Source organism: Corvus brachyrhynchos, unplaced genomic scaffold (assembly GCF_000691975.1).
Source record: "Corvus brachyrhynchos isolate BGI_N302 unplaced genomic scaffold, ASM69197v1 scaffold646, whole genome shotgun sequence".
Lineage (NCBI taxonomy): Eukaryota > Metazoa > Chordata > Aves > Passeriformes > Corvidae > Corvus > Corvus brachyrhynchos.
The window spans coordinates 107,662-123,475 of record NW_008238401.1 but is presented as its reverse complement, the minus strand read 5'-3'; the positions used below and the strand labels follow the sequence as shown (position 1 = coordinate 123,475).

Below are 15,814 nucleotides of genomic sequence, written 5' to 3'. Positions count from 1 at the left end.
GATTGGAGAAGTGCGAGCTCGCAGCAAATCCGCCGGGGAGCTGTTACCGGGGGATCGCGGAGCGAGAGGCGACCGACGGGACGAGGGAGCGGCCGTAGAGGCAGTGGTTGGAGCCGTCCCGTTCCGATGGCGTTCCTGTTCAGGAGAGGTCGGAGGGGCCCCTTCGTGAGTATCGCTCCGCCTAGCGTGGGGCTCCGTTCTCGTGAGTGGGGACAGCAGGGTTCTGTGCGCGAGTGGGAGGAGGGGCGGTCCCCGGGGCAGGCGGCTGTGCCCCGCGGCTGATGCCGGTGATCACTGAGCAGTTTGAAGTGAAAATCGGGGAGAAAAATGAAACCTAAGCAGCAAAGACAAAATGGTGTCCGGGGGCTGGTGCGTTCCTTTCCCTCAGACCCGGGCCTGCCCGGCTTCTTTAGAAACGCCGAGCTTCGGCGGGGCGGGGGATTCGCGCCCTCCCCTCCGGGAAGCTCTGGGCGCTGGCCAGGGCTGGCAGTGCAGCGCGCTCGCTCCCAGCGCTTGCCGAGGCGATCCTCGAAGAACACGTTCAGTGCTGTAAAGTGAACTGATAAAGCCTTCTGATCGAAGGCTCAGAGCAGCCAAAGGCTGTAGGGTTGTCAGCAGTTGTGCGGGTGTTCTCTTCCAACGTGCTTGTGAAAGGGTTAAAATCATTGTACTTAGGCATGCTTGGGTATACTGAGGCTAGAATAAGATACATTGTAACCAATGTAGAGCTGGCTGAGTAACTTGGCAAAAGATAGGGAACAGAAACTTGCTAGATCCAGTGAAGAAAATGCTGGAACAGCTAGTAAGAGACTGCACATGCTTAGGAAAGAAGGGTGAAAAGTGCAGAGCGAGGAAGACGTTCAGCCTTCATCAAATGCCCACTGAGCCTTCCTCAGGGCGGCCACCAGGGAGCCCTGGGCCTGCGCTCCGTGTAGTGATAATAGCGAGTTCTAAGAAACAGTTTGCATAACCACACCTTTTCTAGGGAAAATGATGAATATGAATAAATGAATATGCATATGACTGTGCAACCTTATATTGTAATCTGCCGTGTGCCTGGGGTGTGTGCATGTTAGAAGGAGCGATCCCCGCATAGACAGCACACTGAACAAAGCAAATACCCGCTTCTTGGATTTTGCCTCGGAAGTGTCTCTTGGACCAATTTGGCCGAATCACTTGAACTAACTGAATTATTTTTTATTACTAGAATGGAAGTATTTATCTTATGTTGTTGTTACACTTTTACCGTGGAATGACTTCGGCTTTAGCTGTGTTCCTTGGTAGTCATAGTAGGGTCAGTCATAGTCGTATCTACAGTCAACAGCCTGTAGTAAATGAAATGGTGTATGCCAGACAGACATGCAGAATTAGGGAGCAGTGCAGTTTCAAAACTGAGTAAAAAGAGAATCTTTTAATGCACCATTTAATCATTTGATGTTCCTTTGTGCAAAACCAGAAATATTTCCCAGTTTGCATCTTCATTCTCCTGTTGGAGAAGTGAATTAAAGAATAATTGGGGGAAGAAAGATCTGTAGCAGAAATAGCAGGAACTTAGCCTGTTTCACTCCATAAAAAAGTAACATCTGTCCGAAGGCGATGGACTTTATTATGGCATAGTATTTTCTGATGCCTAGAGAGAGGACAAGAGGTAGTGACCACAAACTCAAACACAGACAATTCAACTTAAATATAATAATAAAATACTGTGAGGTGGTTCAGCGCTGGACCAGGTTGGAGATACATAAGACATGACTGGACAGGATCCCAAGCCATCCTCTCGTAGTTGACCCAGCTTTGAGCAGGAACTTTGACTAGACAATCTCCAGAGCTCCCTTCCAACCTCAACCAGTATATGGTTCCCTTCACAGTACTTTTTGTAGGAACTCTGGTCCCAGTTTTTCTGAGCTGGTATTTAATATTATCCTATTTTTTAAAAAAATTACTGTGTTTTCCGATTAAAATGTATTCATTTTGTTTTGGTTTTTTTTAAACTAAGGTTGAACCTTTGACTGCAAGACTTAGTGGTAGGGGTTTTTTTTTCCATCTCATGCTGCTATGACTGAGGATTGACAAACTCTAGAAGAGGGGGACCAATATTGTTACTCTGAAGCAGCATTCAGATATTTTGAAAAAAGTTATTTTCTAGTCCTGTTTTTCTTGTATATATATAGGAAGAAATGGTAAGTTAAAATTCTGGTTTTGCAAATTGTTATATAGTGGATAGAAAACATACATTCATGGGTCTCATGTAAATTACATTTCTAACCTTCAAGAGCAGCTGTTCATAAATGTTAAATGAACTTGCCAGCTTTATGCGGGGTTCTGGTTTTAAGGGGAATGAAATGCCATTTCAAGTCTTCTGTTTACATTAATTGCATGTAGTTGTTCTTCCTTTTTATATTATTTTGCATAGTTAGTTTTTGTGCACATTCAGTTCTGTGGTTTTTTTCACTGTAATCCTTAAAGTCATTGTCAACTAATTTTATTTTAAATCATTTAGAAACATATAGCTCATGGCCTGGTCCCTGCTGCTACCATAGCTCCTAAACCTGCAGTTCCCCGCACCCCTCCCCCTCGTAGTCCAAACCCTTCTCCAGAAAGGCCCAGGTATGTTCTGATGTTTTGATTGTTTTTTCCCTGCTTCATCAAGTATTGTAGCATACTAGAAAAGCCTGATTAGAAGATTTGCATGTCCCTGCAATATTTACATAAAACTTTTCATAAAAATAATATATTTTTAAGGGGGGCAGTTTCCTACTCTCAACTTTTTTCCCCACTCCTAAGCATGGTAAATATTCAAGACAGTGACCATTATGAACATGTAACTTATCTGAGTCAATTAAAGACGAATGGACTCTTTAAAGTTAGTGTAATTTTTAATTTGGCTGCTACAGTAGTGTGTAGGACTGCACAGCACTAGTGCTGTGAGTCAGGAAATATTAGCCCATTAGAAAAACATAAATTAAACCTTGCTACCGTACCAGGGACTTAAAAAATTGGCATGTAAAACCACACTGGCTTGGAAAAAGGCAGATTATTTTTCTTTAAAGTTGTAGTTTTTACAGTTTTTATTCTATGTTTTCTCTGCATTTAGTTCAATTCTGGTTGTTTTCCATGATCTTCCTAGTGTCTGTAACATTCCTACTTAATTCTAGTTAATTTCTTCTTCCTTTTTGGCCTCTAGTTCTTGTCATTCATTTTACAGTTCTCAGCATTTCACTGCTTTAATCTTAATTACTACTTGTTTTTCCTTTTCATCATAACCTTCTCTGTACTCCATAGCATCCCACAAATAGGCACTTTTGTTTATGTATGCTTGTCCTGGTTTGCAGTATGCCAACATTTATTAACAACTTCAGAGTCATCAGTAAAAGGTTCAGAGTAGGGAAAAATGGAGACAAAATAGCAGGATATGGAACAAGTTTTCAGTACAACACCAGGTTGTTTTTCCTTTTCATCATAACCTTCTCTGTACTCCATAGCATCCCACAAATAGGCACTTTTGTTTATGTATGCTTGTCCTGGTTTGCAGTATGCCAACATTTATTAACAACTTCAGAGTCATCAGTAAAAGGTTCAGAGTAGGGAAAAATGGAGACAAAATAGCAGGATATGGAACAAGTTTTCAGTACAACACCAGTACTGTTTTGTACTGTTTTGGTATGGCTAAAGTATTGTTATGGCTAAAGTGAATGCTAAATACTGTAAATTATTAATGTGAATTTTGGGAAAGTAACTCAGTATATTCCATAATTTTCATGCATGTGATTTGGGAAAACCAATAGGTATTGTACCTTACTCTTGGATAGCTGCATTACAATAGCTTGCCCCATTTTGTGCTTTACTTTGGGAGGTAATAGTTTATAACCAGTCCCATAGCATTCAGTGGTATTTATGCTTGTTAACTGTGAACAGTTTGCTTTGCTTAAATAGTGAAGACATTTTGCATAGGAAAAGATATAAAATGTGGAGCACAGAGAAAGCATCAGAATTGCTTCATTGCATTTTTCTGTTTTCTTCCAGGTCTGCTCTAGCAGCAGCTATCCTTGCAACAGCACTAACAGGGCGCACTGTTGCTATTCCTCAGCCTCGGCAGCGATCACTTTCTGAAAGTGATTCAACCTACTTGGAACAAGAATGTTTTGAGCCATATGCAACAGTCACAGAGCTCAGAATAGGGTAGTGTGTGTATACTTTCTGGTTTGATACCTTACATTAGCAATGGAATCTGTCAATGATCAATTTTACCAAAGAGTGACAGCAACTCCTGCTGTTACATCTACTTACTTTTTTCTTACCGCATCATAAATTGAGTTTGAAGTGTCTAACAATCCTTATTCCATTTCTTGTAAAGTGGTGTCACACATACAATCTTCAGAGAGGCAGATTTGGATTGTACAACAGTCATAAGTAAAGCACTATTTCTGTCAAATGATGATCAATTTTACAAAATATGATGAACTGAGGAATCACCTGAATTACATGTAAGATACTTCCTTTGTGCTAAAATGATTATTTCAAATTGTCTTTTTGGTAGAATTAGGAACCTTCTATCTCTAATCTGTCTTTTTAAGATAGAGAGGAAAAGGTAGTACCAGTGTTAATTGTCTGGTTTAGAGCATACATAGACTACATTCCTTGTTTGCAGCTAACGGAAGCTTAGATAGCTGCCTCTTTGGACTTGTGTACATTGTTAGACTGATGGTTCTACTTTACTAGTGTAGGGTTTTTTGAAGAGTAAGCAGTGCTGAAACAGGCATTAAATTGCTTTTTTGCAGATCTAACTGGAGACTTGATGGTTGTGACAGATCTCCTCTACAGTCCTTGGAAATACCAGGCAATTATGGTGAAGATGAGGACATGGATACATATCTTTCAGATGATGAAAAAGAGGCAGAGTCCAGCTGTCAGAGTAATGAGAAAAGGGAAGGAAGCTTTAGCACCAAAGCTATGTATGCTGTTCCCCGCAAAACTAAAAAGGTAGGATTTTTAAATGCATTAGTTCCTTTACCATCTTGTAATATGTTAATGCACGTTAATATTTTGGATACTTTGTATTCTCTTCTTACTCTTCAGATGTTTATTCAATATTTATTTCATGCTAACTTTTGTGATTCATTTACTCTTACATGAGTTAGGTAGGTTTGTTGGTTGTCAGAGTCTCTGCCTCTGGTTATTAGGAGCGCACTGGTATTGTATATAATCATCATGCGTAATTTAGTCTTGTAAAATGTCCAGTAACTTATATTGAGCATGGTACTTACATAGTAGATGATTTGTTAAAAGCACTAGTAACTTTACTGTTAAATGGTGAAGGCTTAGTTAATGGTTCAGGATTGTGCTAATGAGCACAGACCTATAGGGAGATTCAGAATTGAACAAAATAAATTAACCTTGTCTTGAAGACCAGGAGATTTTTGTATGCTATAATTTTGGATTGTCTCAACCAGCAATGAACTTAATACTCCTAAGGCACATTTAAAGTTAAATCAAAAATGATACAAAAATTTAACAAACACAAAGAAGTACCTGAGTAGGAAAAAGGCAATGAAAGATCTCTTAAAAAATGCCTCTTCAAAAAAACCCAGCACTAGTAAAGTAGACTGACTTATCAGTCATATAATGTACATTATATCAGTCTTATAATGTACATCACGAATCCCAAAATGTGAAAGAAATCAAAAAACACCACAAGGTGAAGAAACAGTAGCTGGTAAGAGGAGGGAAGGGGACGGAACAAAAAAAAAAAAGGGGTGTGAGTAGAATATGTGGAACGCTGGTATGTGATCAGTGGGAAAGCCAGCAAGGATAATGTTAAAAATGGTTAATTAATCCCTCACTGCTGTGATATAGTAGATAAATGGTTGATCTTTTATTAAGATCAAGATTAGGTATGCCACAGCAAACAAGCAGACAGAATAATTTCATGGACTCCTGTAACCGAACAAGAGAATACTTGCCCTTGAACTAATCACTATCATACTTGCTAACCTCCTGTTGATCATTGTAAAGCTAGATTTTATTTACATAAAGTCCTAAACAACACCACTACCACCACAAAAAAAAAACCACAAAAAACCCCCAAGAAAACAACAACAAGAGAAGAAGTAAATCTTATCATTTATTATCTTAAAATATTAGTGAACAATTCTAAATGTGACAGGGACGTTAATACACTAAATGTTTCATACAGATATCAAGGTACATGGGCTATTTTAACAGTGCTCTCATGATTTAGAGAGGTTTGTCTTATTTTTACATAGGAACAGTTTCCACCATCTCCTGTTCCTAATGCTGACAAGAAGGGGGTTTCTTCCCATGAAACTGAGTGTCAGGTGGTGGTGGATAAGTCAAGTGTGCAAATAGAAGGTAAGTAAATTTACTTTAAGACAAAATGCCATACCATTTCCATTGGGAAAAATAACTTTTTAATAAATAAATTTAATACTATATTGTAATGTTATATTCCTTTTTTAAAAGGGCAATTAAAGAAATGCTACTAAATACTTCGCAATTTCTAATAGTTACAGAAAATTAAAAACCTGCATAAAGAGGAAAGATTGGTCTATATTCACTGTGGAACGAACTGTCAGCCACTGTAAAATGAGGGGGCAGGGAGGAAAGTTTTGTGAACTCTGTCTTGTCAAGTACAGTCATTCTCTACTATTTTTGTTGCTATTTTTGTTGATATATGTGCCAGAAGCAGTCACTTTTGTACTCTGGAACCTATTGGAGTGTTACTGTGTAAAAAAAAAAAAAGGAAAAAAAGCAGAGACTATAGAAACTAGCAATGTTAAAAAAAGAAAGCTAGAGATAGAGGAAGACATTTTTCATCAGTAATTTTACTTGTGTGAAAAAATGGCATGCCTGAAAAACAGTAGCAAAAACTTTTTGAGTTTTTTAATAATCAGATGGTGTGATAGTAGTGTTGTTTATCCTTTCTACAGAATTTGTATCATTATTGCTGTCTTTTAAGGTCTGGGCCTTAAAATTGTACATCAGGTCAGAGAGGACGTTTCTTCAAAATAGAGAAATAAGCATGATCATCAGTCTCAGGCTATCACCCTAAGATCTGAATTGTTAAGCTTCACAAATAATTTTTTTTAAATAAGTAATTTCATTAGATTAGGGACATTTGGGTTATTACTGGACCTGTCATTGGGCTATTTTCTTGTAACAATAAAATATTGTGGAGAAAATAATTATAACAATAGACCAAGACCAATGTACTTGTATAGAAGTTTTCTTGCATAATTATCTTGTCTTTTATTTTAAAATCGGGAAAAGGAAATAAGAATTCATTTCAGAGCTGGAAAATGCAGTTTTTACAGAGGATGGTAGCACTCTGTAGCTAGTGGATAGGAAAGAGGAAGCAAAACGGAGTCAATTTTGAAAAAAATTGTGTCTCTAAATTTTCTGTATGTTGGATCCCAGCATTTTTTCAGTATTAGTTTGGTGGAGTAATTTGAAAAGTTTTATAGAGAACAATATTCAGAAAGAATGGGTTGCTTTGATAAAATCATTTGAGAAGTGAGGCATTAAACTGAAAAAATACAGGATATATACACTGTTTCTAATCCCTTTTCTACATAGTAAGTGCTGCAGGTCTTGAAAGCTGTCAGAATTACAATTGCTTTGTTCAGAGATGCAACAGGATTCAAGTCCAGTAAAATCAATGAAAATATTTCATTTGTTCTTCAGTCAAATTCTGAACTTACAACGGAAGCCAACAATACAGCTTCGTTTCTTCTACACTTGCATCTATCCAGTGTGAGGTAAAGTGAGGTCTCACATCAGTGTCCTGATACACCGTGAAAGAGAGAATGGAAAGTTAGTGATCTAATCTGTGGTTTGGGGAGGACTTTCTTACATTTATTTGCATGTATAATATGTGTGCATACATATCCTTGTGAACCCTTACAGTTTATGGACTTAAAATAATTTTTAATTGACTGAAAGATCTGTTTTTCTTTGACAGAAGACCAACATCTGGGCTTGAATTTAAAGGTAAGACTTAAATAAAACTTGATTTAGGATGCATTTTGGAAAATAGGGTGTCATAAAAAGCTGCTAAATTCACAGTCACAGAAAACTAATTTATTGCCACTACAGAATCTTCTTTTGGAGTACAAGAATGGCTAATCATTCCTTTTGAAAAAATGCAACTGTATAGGTAAATAGGCCATACAAAAGTTGTTGAGGGTTTTTTTATAGTATGTGTTCTGTTACTCCTCATGTGAAAGAAAGAATCTGAGAATGAGAGACAGCATGTGAGCAAGAGAGAGCTCACACTGATAATTTTCAAATTCTGAACCTGACTTCACCACATTTTTCTATAGTTTTCTATTTGGGCTGATCTGACTGCTTTCATAAGCTTGAAAAGGAATACCCAAAAATTTAGTTTCTCAGATCAAGTTGCTAAAGTATTGTTTATTAAAACGGTCAGTTCTTTCATTATAATCATAACTTTTTTCTACAAGTTCTTGACCACATTTATTTTTCTTTGAAATTGTTCATGAGTTTTGTCTCATTAAGTCACTAGTGTCACTCAGTATCATCAGTGTGTTAAATTACATGACAGCATATCCTTACAAAACTTCATTACTGTTTCATAAAAACAGGGAGAAAGTCTCTGTATCACCTTCACCTCAAGTAAATACATTAATATAAATGACACTGTAATTCTTTCCTGGTGAAAAAGCCTTCTGAAAATGTACAAATGCTTTTGGTTTTTTCCAGCAAAGCAAGAACAAAGTTTTTCAACTTCAAAAAACATTTTACATTTTAATTGATTTGCTGATACGCAGTTAGGGACTGTCATAATTGACTAGTCTAAAGTCATACTTTATACAAACTAACAAGTGGGAAGAATACCCTTCCTGTTTTGTCAAGAAGGTTTGTGTTTATGTGACTTTTATGTCAGCCGTAAAAAAAATGGTTATGACAACTGCACATTTCTGACAACTAAGGATAATAGTGAGTTTCAGGTGTCTACAAGTGACTGATGGCAATGATAAGTGACAAAATGATGTCCAGATGAGTAAATGATAAGTTGTGTAGTATCAGCAGTGAATCCAACCTTCAGTTTTGTTGATATAAAAGAAACTCTTTCAAAAGTTTTATTTCTTAAGTTCTCCAGTAGCAATGCTGTTAAAGCAAATTGTCTCATTTTTTATTTCTCTGCTAGGAGGAAAAATTAATAGCTGAAAATCTGGTACATGAGAAACTTCCACCATCCCCAGGTACTTTGGATTTTTCTATGACTTCACTACACGTTTTCACTTCATTAATATGCATGCGTATATGAAAACACATTTTCCTGGTTGTATTCTCTAAGCCTAATTTGTGTGTGTGTGTGTGTGTTTGTGAAAGTATTTTTCCTGTACAAGAGATGAGAAAGTGCTCTGTGATATGTTTAAAAACGATAGTTTCAGACTTTTTATGTTAGGTGGTTTAGACTTGTTTTTATTTTCCCATCTGAGTGACTTTTGAGGTCTAAAGTAAATAAATGATTGTGAAATGATGTAATGAAATTAAAGTCATATTGGACCTCTCCAATACATTAAGTTCAATCTACACTAGAAGATGTCACCATTAAGTATCCTATCACAATTGAAATTGTGAAATGTAAACATACAGTCACGAGATACGTGGCCTACCTTCAGCTAATTTGCAACTTCAGGTGCAGTACTTCTGAGCTCTGCGTGTCTCATGATGGGAAATGTGCCTATTACGAGTTCATGGGGTTTTATGTGTGTCTGTGCTGTCCAAGTATCTTACGCCTTTTCACAGGAATTTAACAGTGGCCAGAATTGCCTGAGATAGTACTGAACACCTGAAGTTATTACACATCATCAGTAAAATAGATAGCCCTGTACTGGGTTTCATATATATGAGGGAACTAAGGAACTGTCCTATACTTAGTTGTATTGATACCTGTATGCTGTTAGATTGTGCTGGTACGGGTAAAATCTCTGCCTTCATTTCAGCTATTTACTCTATACAGATGGAAAGGAAAACTTGGAAGTGAGATCCATTATTACTGATGCAACAATATATCCACAGTTTTGCAGATTATCTAAAAGTTTACTTTTATAAGAATTGTTCAGTGACTTCTGTTCATTAACATTGAAGCTGTTCAGTGGGAAGGAATGTAAAGCTTTCATTGTATAGGTAATTAAAATTTGTAGGGATCAAGAATACTGACTAGTCCATGCAGGGCACAAACACTTTGCTTATTGCAGTGGACATTTCAGTTTTACCTCTCCAGTCACTGATGTTTGGGAGAGAGAGATCTGCTGACATGATCTTTTCCATTTGAAGAAGGAGTGTTTCTGGTGTCTGAGAGAAAAGATGGGAACTTGCAGCTACTCCACAGCTCTCTTTCCAAATCCACTTTTTTTATTCTTTCCAGTCTTATCCTTTGGGAGCCATGAGCTGATTTAGATCTTACTATATATATATACATATATAGTGCTAATATTAGAAAAAAATGGATTGTAATTTGCTGAAACTCCTATTGCAGTCTGGATAGCATTTAAATACTTTGTACTGTGGCACTACAGATGCGTCTGTTCAGCCAAGGCAAGCATGGGAAAATACAATCAAAGAAAAGTTCAGAAAACTAAAACAAGAAAACTGGTCTCTGAACAAGGCATACCAAGCTGTGGTCCAAGAATTTGAGGGAACAAAACAGCACATAGAAGAACAGCAATTAAAGCTGAAGAAACTAGAACAAGAAAACAGAAGACTTAAAGAAGCTGCAGAGAACTCACATAGAGAAGGTGGGAGAAACATAAAAGCTATTCTGTAGTTATCTTGTTTTGATTTTTCTAATTTCTTCCAACCTTTTCCTCTAGTAGTAGGTTTCAAGTCATTGATGTAGGCAAGTATCCATGCAGAAGTAGTTTCCAAACAGTATTTTCTACATTTGTACAAATTTTGTCAAGGAATACATGCATGATAAGAAAAAAAAGTTGCTTGGTTGTTTGATATATAATGGATTTTTTGCTAGTAATTTTTCATGGTATTTTTCCATAACAGTATTTTGAGAGAAGTTATTGATCATTATTCTAGCTTATTTAATTTTTTTCATTACAATTATCAAATTGTGAACATTTCTTGAATTTTAATGGAACTTTCTTTTTGGACATTTGTTTTAATAGAGGAGGCAACAGAATTACTTTCTCTCAGACAGCAAGCACAAGACCTGGTAGATGAAAATGACGCTTTGAAAATGATGGTCCATCGTTTAAATGTAGAATTAAGTCGCTATCAAACTAAATTCAGGTCATTGTCCCAAGAAGAGGTGAGAATCATGGTTATCAGGGCAGTTTCTACTGAAATGTCCCATTGTCTGTTATTTAATCTTTGAGTTTTTATGACTGTTTTCTCCAAATTTCCACAGTCTACAAATTGCACAGGCTTTTTCTGAAATTTAAAATAATTTAGAATAAGCATTTATCATTGTCTAATATAAAGAATTCGGTATTATTTTGTATCAATAATATACTGAACTTCCAGTTTTATTGAGTATGTGTTACATATGCAACACGTCTAATTAGAAACCTAAGCTTGTTTGGGGTGATAATTGGGACTGCAGTGGGCAGTTGCTGGTGCTTCAAAAAGCAGGAAGTAATGTCAGTATCTTTTAAAACATCTAGAATCTAAAGCTGAAAAGCTTACCCATGAAAGGACCACCACCACCATGGCTGGTAAGTCAAGTAATATTTTCACTTAATTGTTCATTCCTCTCTAAGTAAAGTAGTAGAATTTCTTTCCTGGAATCAAAATATTCAGGTAATACTCTGCTGAACTATCAAATACGAATAGAATATTATGAACATTTCTTTGGTTGCAGAAAAATATGTAGGGCAGAATTCTGTAATGAATGTGTGCAGTTCCAGTTGAATGTACAGTAAGCTACAAAACTGCACATAGTCACCAACTTTGAGCTCTTGAAAAGTATTGTTACACTGAGAATCATAAATGCCATCTTCACTTAGAATTGTCTAGCATATAGTTTGCTTCAAGATCTTTCAAGATCTATTGCTTAATTGTTAATCTTCTTAATTGTTTATCTTTTGCTGTTATTATTTTTAAGATTATACTAAAAGGAAACAGAATATTTCTGATTGTAGGAATGGTCATGGGTCCAGTAGTAGCCTATAAATTTCTGACAAGGGGAAGGCAAATAGTCTGTGAAAGGGAATGCATTTGTAATATGTAAAACAATTTCTCCTTGAAATACTAATCAGATCTTGTATTTTCCTTCTTCACTGTCACTGAGAACTATACAGAATGGGAAAGTTCTCCTGCTCTGTCTTTCTAGCCATAGTAGCCAGTAATCCCATACGTATGTATTTAGTCTTAAAGATGCAGGTTTGAGAGTGTAAAAATTCCTTTCCCACTTACTAATGAATCTGGGATAATTTTTTTTTTAGTAGTAGTATTCACTTTTGAATTTTGTTTTGTATTCATTTGCATCCACATTCTGCTGTGTGATAAGTTAGAGCTGCTTTTTAGTGAAGTAAAGGTGCAAGTAAAGCATGCAGTCTTTTCCTTTCCAAAACTTGCTCCTAACACAGTGCTGTTAAGTGTTTCTACAACATTGTTCTGCATATGGTTGTCTGCATGCTTGTATAAGTTCTGCACTTTAGTCTACAAGTCATATTTGAAACCCCTTTAACAGCTTTCAAAACTAATAATGTATATAGCAGCAGTAAAAAATACAGATGAAATTATGGCTTGTAATTAATTTACATGTATTTATTTTTTAATTTTCTTTTAAGTTGGATACAAAGTATTTGTCACCTCTTCTATTGGCGTATGAAGACAGAATAAGAGAAAAGGAAGATTTTATTCTTGAACATGAGGCAAGTTGCCCTTTGGAAAAAATATACACTAAAGCAGAAATAAATTACTGACTTTTTTTAAAGGGAATTGCCAAAGCTGTTGTCTGCCTAAAATTTAAAGTGACTTTGTTTTACTTTTCCATGCATAATTATTGTGCTGTCTTATCCTACTTGGCTTGTTTGATTTTGTCAGCCTGTTCACATTTAGGAGCACACATTACACTGAGTAAGTATGTAAGATGTGCTCTAAAAATAGAGCAAACTATCAGGAAAATTAATCCACAAACACCAGAGGTTTATGTCCAAAAAGGAGATAGAGGAGTCCTGTTACTTTATTTGAATAAAGGGAGAGGCCATGGGGCATTTCCCCTGGGGTCTCTCAAATTGTTAGAGGACTGCAGCCTCCTTTTTATCCCAATTTCCTGGCCGAATTTCCCACTCTCCCTCTCTTTCCTCATTAGCTGAGGTACTTGAGAGGTACAGACTTCAGAAATTACCTAATACAGACCCCCTTCTAATGTATACCCCCTCTTTTTCTTTTCCTATGGAATTCATGGTTCTTCCCATTGCTTCTTTCACCTCTCAGCATCTATCTTTACCTATCAGCAGAGCCACAGTTTGTCTGTTAAGACAAATCCCTCTCACTCCTTTCATCAATCAGTGGAGTTCCTCCCATTGTTTCTTTCACCTCTCAGTATCTGGCTTTTACCTGTCAGCAGACCCACAGTTTGTTTGTAAAGACAAATCTCTCTCATTCCTTTCAAAACTAGTCAGTGACTAGTAAACTAGTCAGTGGTAGAAAGAATTTACAACTGTCATTCATAATGGGAACTCAGTGCTCTGTATTGCTGCCCTTCCAGCTGCTTGTGGGTTTTGTGGTAGAAGAATACTTACTTCTAGGTATTAAAAGAATGGGTACTCTTTTTTGCTTTTTAGCAGTATTTTTTTTGTCACTGAACCGTTGAAAAATAGCTATGCTTCAGAGCAGAACTTTCCTAGGTTTTAAAAATAAATGTATTTCCTTGAAAAACTTAAGCCATAAAATTAGCAGAAAACAGCAAGGGTTTTTTATATTACTGTAAATTCACTGTGTTGCCTTACCATATTCAAATCCATGTCACTCCCACTGAAAATGGGTAGTATCATCCAGTAATTTCCAGAATTCAGCTTTTTAAACCTATCTTCTAAAGATCTACAACTTGCAAAAATGTGGCACAAGTCAAATATCAGTATTATTTTTAATCAAATATTACTAGATTGATAAAACAACTTAGAAATCAAATATGATATACCTGAATTAGAGATGAGTGAGTAGTGAGATAATATTTTGTTAAGACAAGAACGAAGGCACCCAAGCATGTGTACTTACAAAATTTTTTGTTGATGTAAAAATTAAACTAAAATACTTATAAAGAATTTTATATTAAATCCTTTGTCTTCCAGGAGGATATGAAGAATTTTAAAGCACAAGTTGAAGAGTTGGTGAAGGAGAATAAAGATCTGCATGAGCAATTAAATAACTTTATTACCCCTACAGAATGGCAAGTTATTATACTAGAAATTAATTTAGAAGTTACTAATTATTTTGCTTATTTCATACAAACTTTTAAAATTACAGAAGTTTTTTAAGGAAATTTTTTTTTGCCCTCAAACAAATTGTTTTTATAAGAATTAATAGTGATGAGTGGAAAAGACTCCACTCCTAAATAAGTAGTAAAGTAGGTATGTTTATTCCATCACTGGGACGAACAGGGGATAGCTCCATTCAGCTTGGTATTTATTGGGTTACGAGTTCCATATTCATTAAGTTTCCCAATACGCCTATACATATTCATTACCTAGCCCCACCCAGCCTCGCTTCGTATTAAAATGAGGCCAAAAGTCATTTACATCCACGTTGCGCTTGCGCAGTGTTGTCTGTTGGCTTTGCTAGGGGTCTCCAAGGGTCTTCCTCCGATGAAGTCAGGAGTCTTCCTCGTCCTGAACTTTTCACCTTTCCTCCCTGCGCATGCTCTTTATACCCCTGGCCTGAGTTTAAGCTTGGAGACTGGTTTGAGCTAGGTTTGGGTTGAGCACAGGATGTCTGTCCAAGACTCCCCCTGCCCTTATCAGTGGTCTCTTATCTTCCTGCTCTGGTATGCTGACCAAGCTAGATGCATTGTTCCTAACAAACTAATTCTTCTTCTTCCCATCCCCCTGATTCAATAGCACCACGGTTGTCCTGTTGGAACAGTGCTGATCTGCAATGCCTGGAATAATTTTGGAGTAAAGATTAAATATGAAAGTGGAGTTTTGCATCTGCAGCCCATGTAATTCTGTCCCAGATATTGCAGGCTACATACCGTTACAGTGTGCTAATGATATCAGTTTTCCACTAATATATAATGGCATTGGAATGTGGCATTAGAAGAATTCGACGTTCTTGAGAAGTGAAACAATGCAAACATAATGAAGTTAAGTAGTTGTTGGAAGCTAGGATTTTTCCTTTTTTTTTTTTGCTTTTCTTTCTCCCAGGGAATTTTCTCCCATTTGTTGCCTAAGAGATGGTAACGATGATACTTGGGAGACAAAAGATGTGGCTGGGAGGAGGAGGAGGGGGAAGGGTGCAGCTGACTGCAGTCTCTTAGCTGAGGGGCTTTCCCTTGGAAGTGCAGATACCGCAAGATTTTGGCTGGGGGGTCAGGGGGCTGGGCTCAGCTGCTCGCTCTCTTGGTCTCGGGATCAGAGTGGACAGGTGTGGTTTTGGAGCCGGACTGTTGGTGCCCAGAGAATTCGCTGCCACTGTGGAGTTTTTGTCCTTCACTGTTTCTCCTACCGTGGGTGAGCTTCTGCTCACAAGAGCAGCTGTTGAACTGGGACCTTTTCCAACACCCGAGCTCACTGGGAAGGGGACCCTGACCCACTCTCCCCTTCCCAGAGGGAGCGTCTCCCGGCTGTGTGCGGCAGGCGCCTTCAGAAAC

The 15,814-nt window shown here is 37.2% G+C and overlaps 1 protein-coding gene and 1 long non-coding RNA gene across 7 annotated transcripts in view; one reads left to right on the top strand and one right to left on the bottom strand.

Moving 5' to 3' along the window:
* The first annotated feature begins 22 nt into the window (after positions 1 to 22).
* CEP89 (centrosomal protein 89) overlaps positions 23 to 15,814 on the top strand; it is a 44,585-nt gene continuing 28,793 nt past the window's right edge. For 4 of the 6 annotated variants that reach the window (XM_017736415.1, XM_017736419.1, XM_017736416.1 and 1 more), the window contains exons 1-12: positions 23 to 165; positions 2,501 to 2,607; positions 4,024 to 4,179; positions 4,779 to 4,980; positions 6,264 to 6,369; positions 7,979 to 8,007; positions 9,188 to 9,242; positions 10,566 to 10,784; positions 11,166 to 11,308; positions 11,664 to 11,714; positions 12,792 to 12,875; positions 14,298 to 14,395. In XM_017736415.1, the coding sequence (XP_017591904.1) occupies positions 127 to 165; positions 2,501 to 2,607; positions 4,024 to 4,179; positions 4,779 to 4,980; positions 6,264 to 6,369; positions 7,979 to 8,007; positions 9,188 to 9,242; positions 10,566 to 10,784; positions 11,166 to 11,308; positions 11,664 to 11,714; positions 12,792 to 12,875; positions 14,298 to 14,395 (1,289 nt within the window). In that variant the 5' untranslated portion in view covers positions 23 to 126. Of the gene's footprint in view, positions 166 to 2,500; positions 2,608 to 4,023; positions 4,485 to 4,778; positions 4,981 to 6,263; positions 6,370 to 7,978; positions 8,008 to 9,187; positions 9,243 to 10,565; positions 10,785 to 11,165; positions 11,309 to 11,663; positions 11,715 to 12,791; positions 12,876 to 14,297; positions 14,396 to 15,814 lie in introns of all 6 variants that reach the window. The other 2 variants (XM_017736417.1, XM_017736418.1) reach the window with 2 other exon arrangements.
* Positions 3,084 to 3,612, bottom strand: LOC108447181. The gene is made up of 2 exons (XR_001862592.1): positions 3,465 to 3,612; positions 3,084 to 3,264 (listed from the first exon to the last, which is right to left on the bottom strand). It is a non-coding gene; the product is annotated as an uncharacterized LOC108447181 (long non-coding RNA).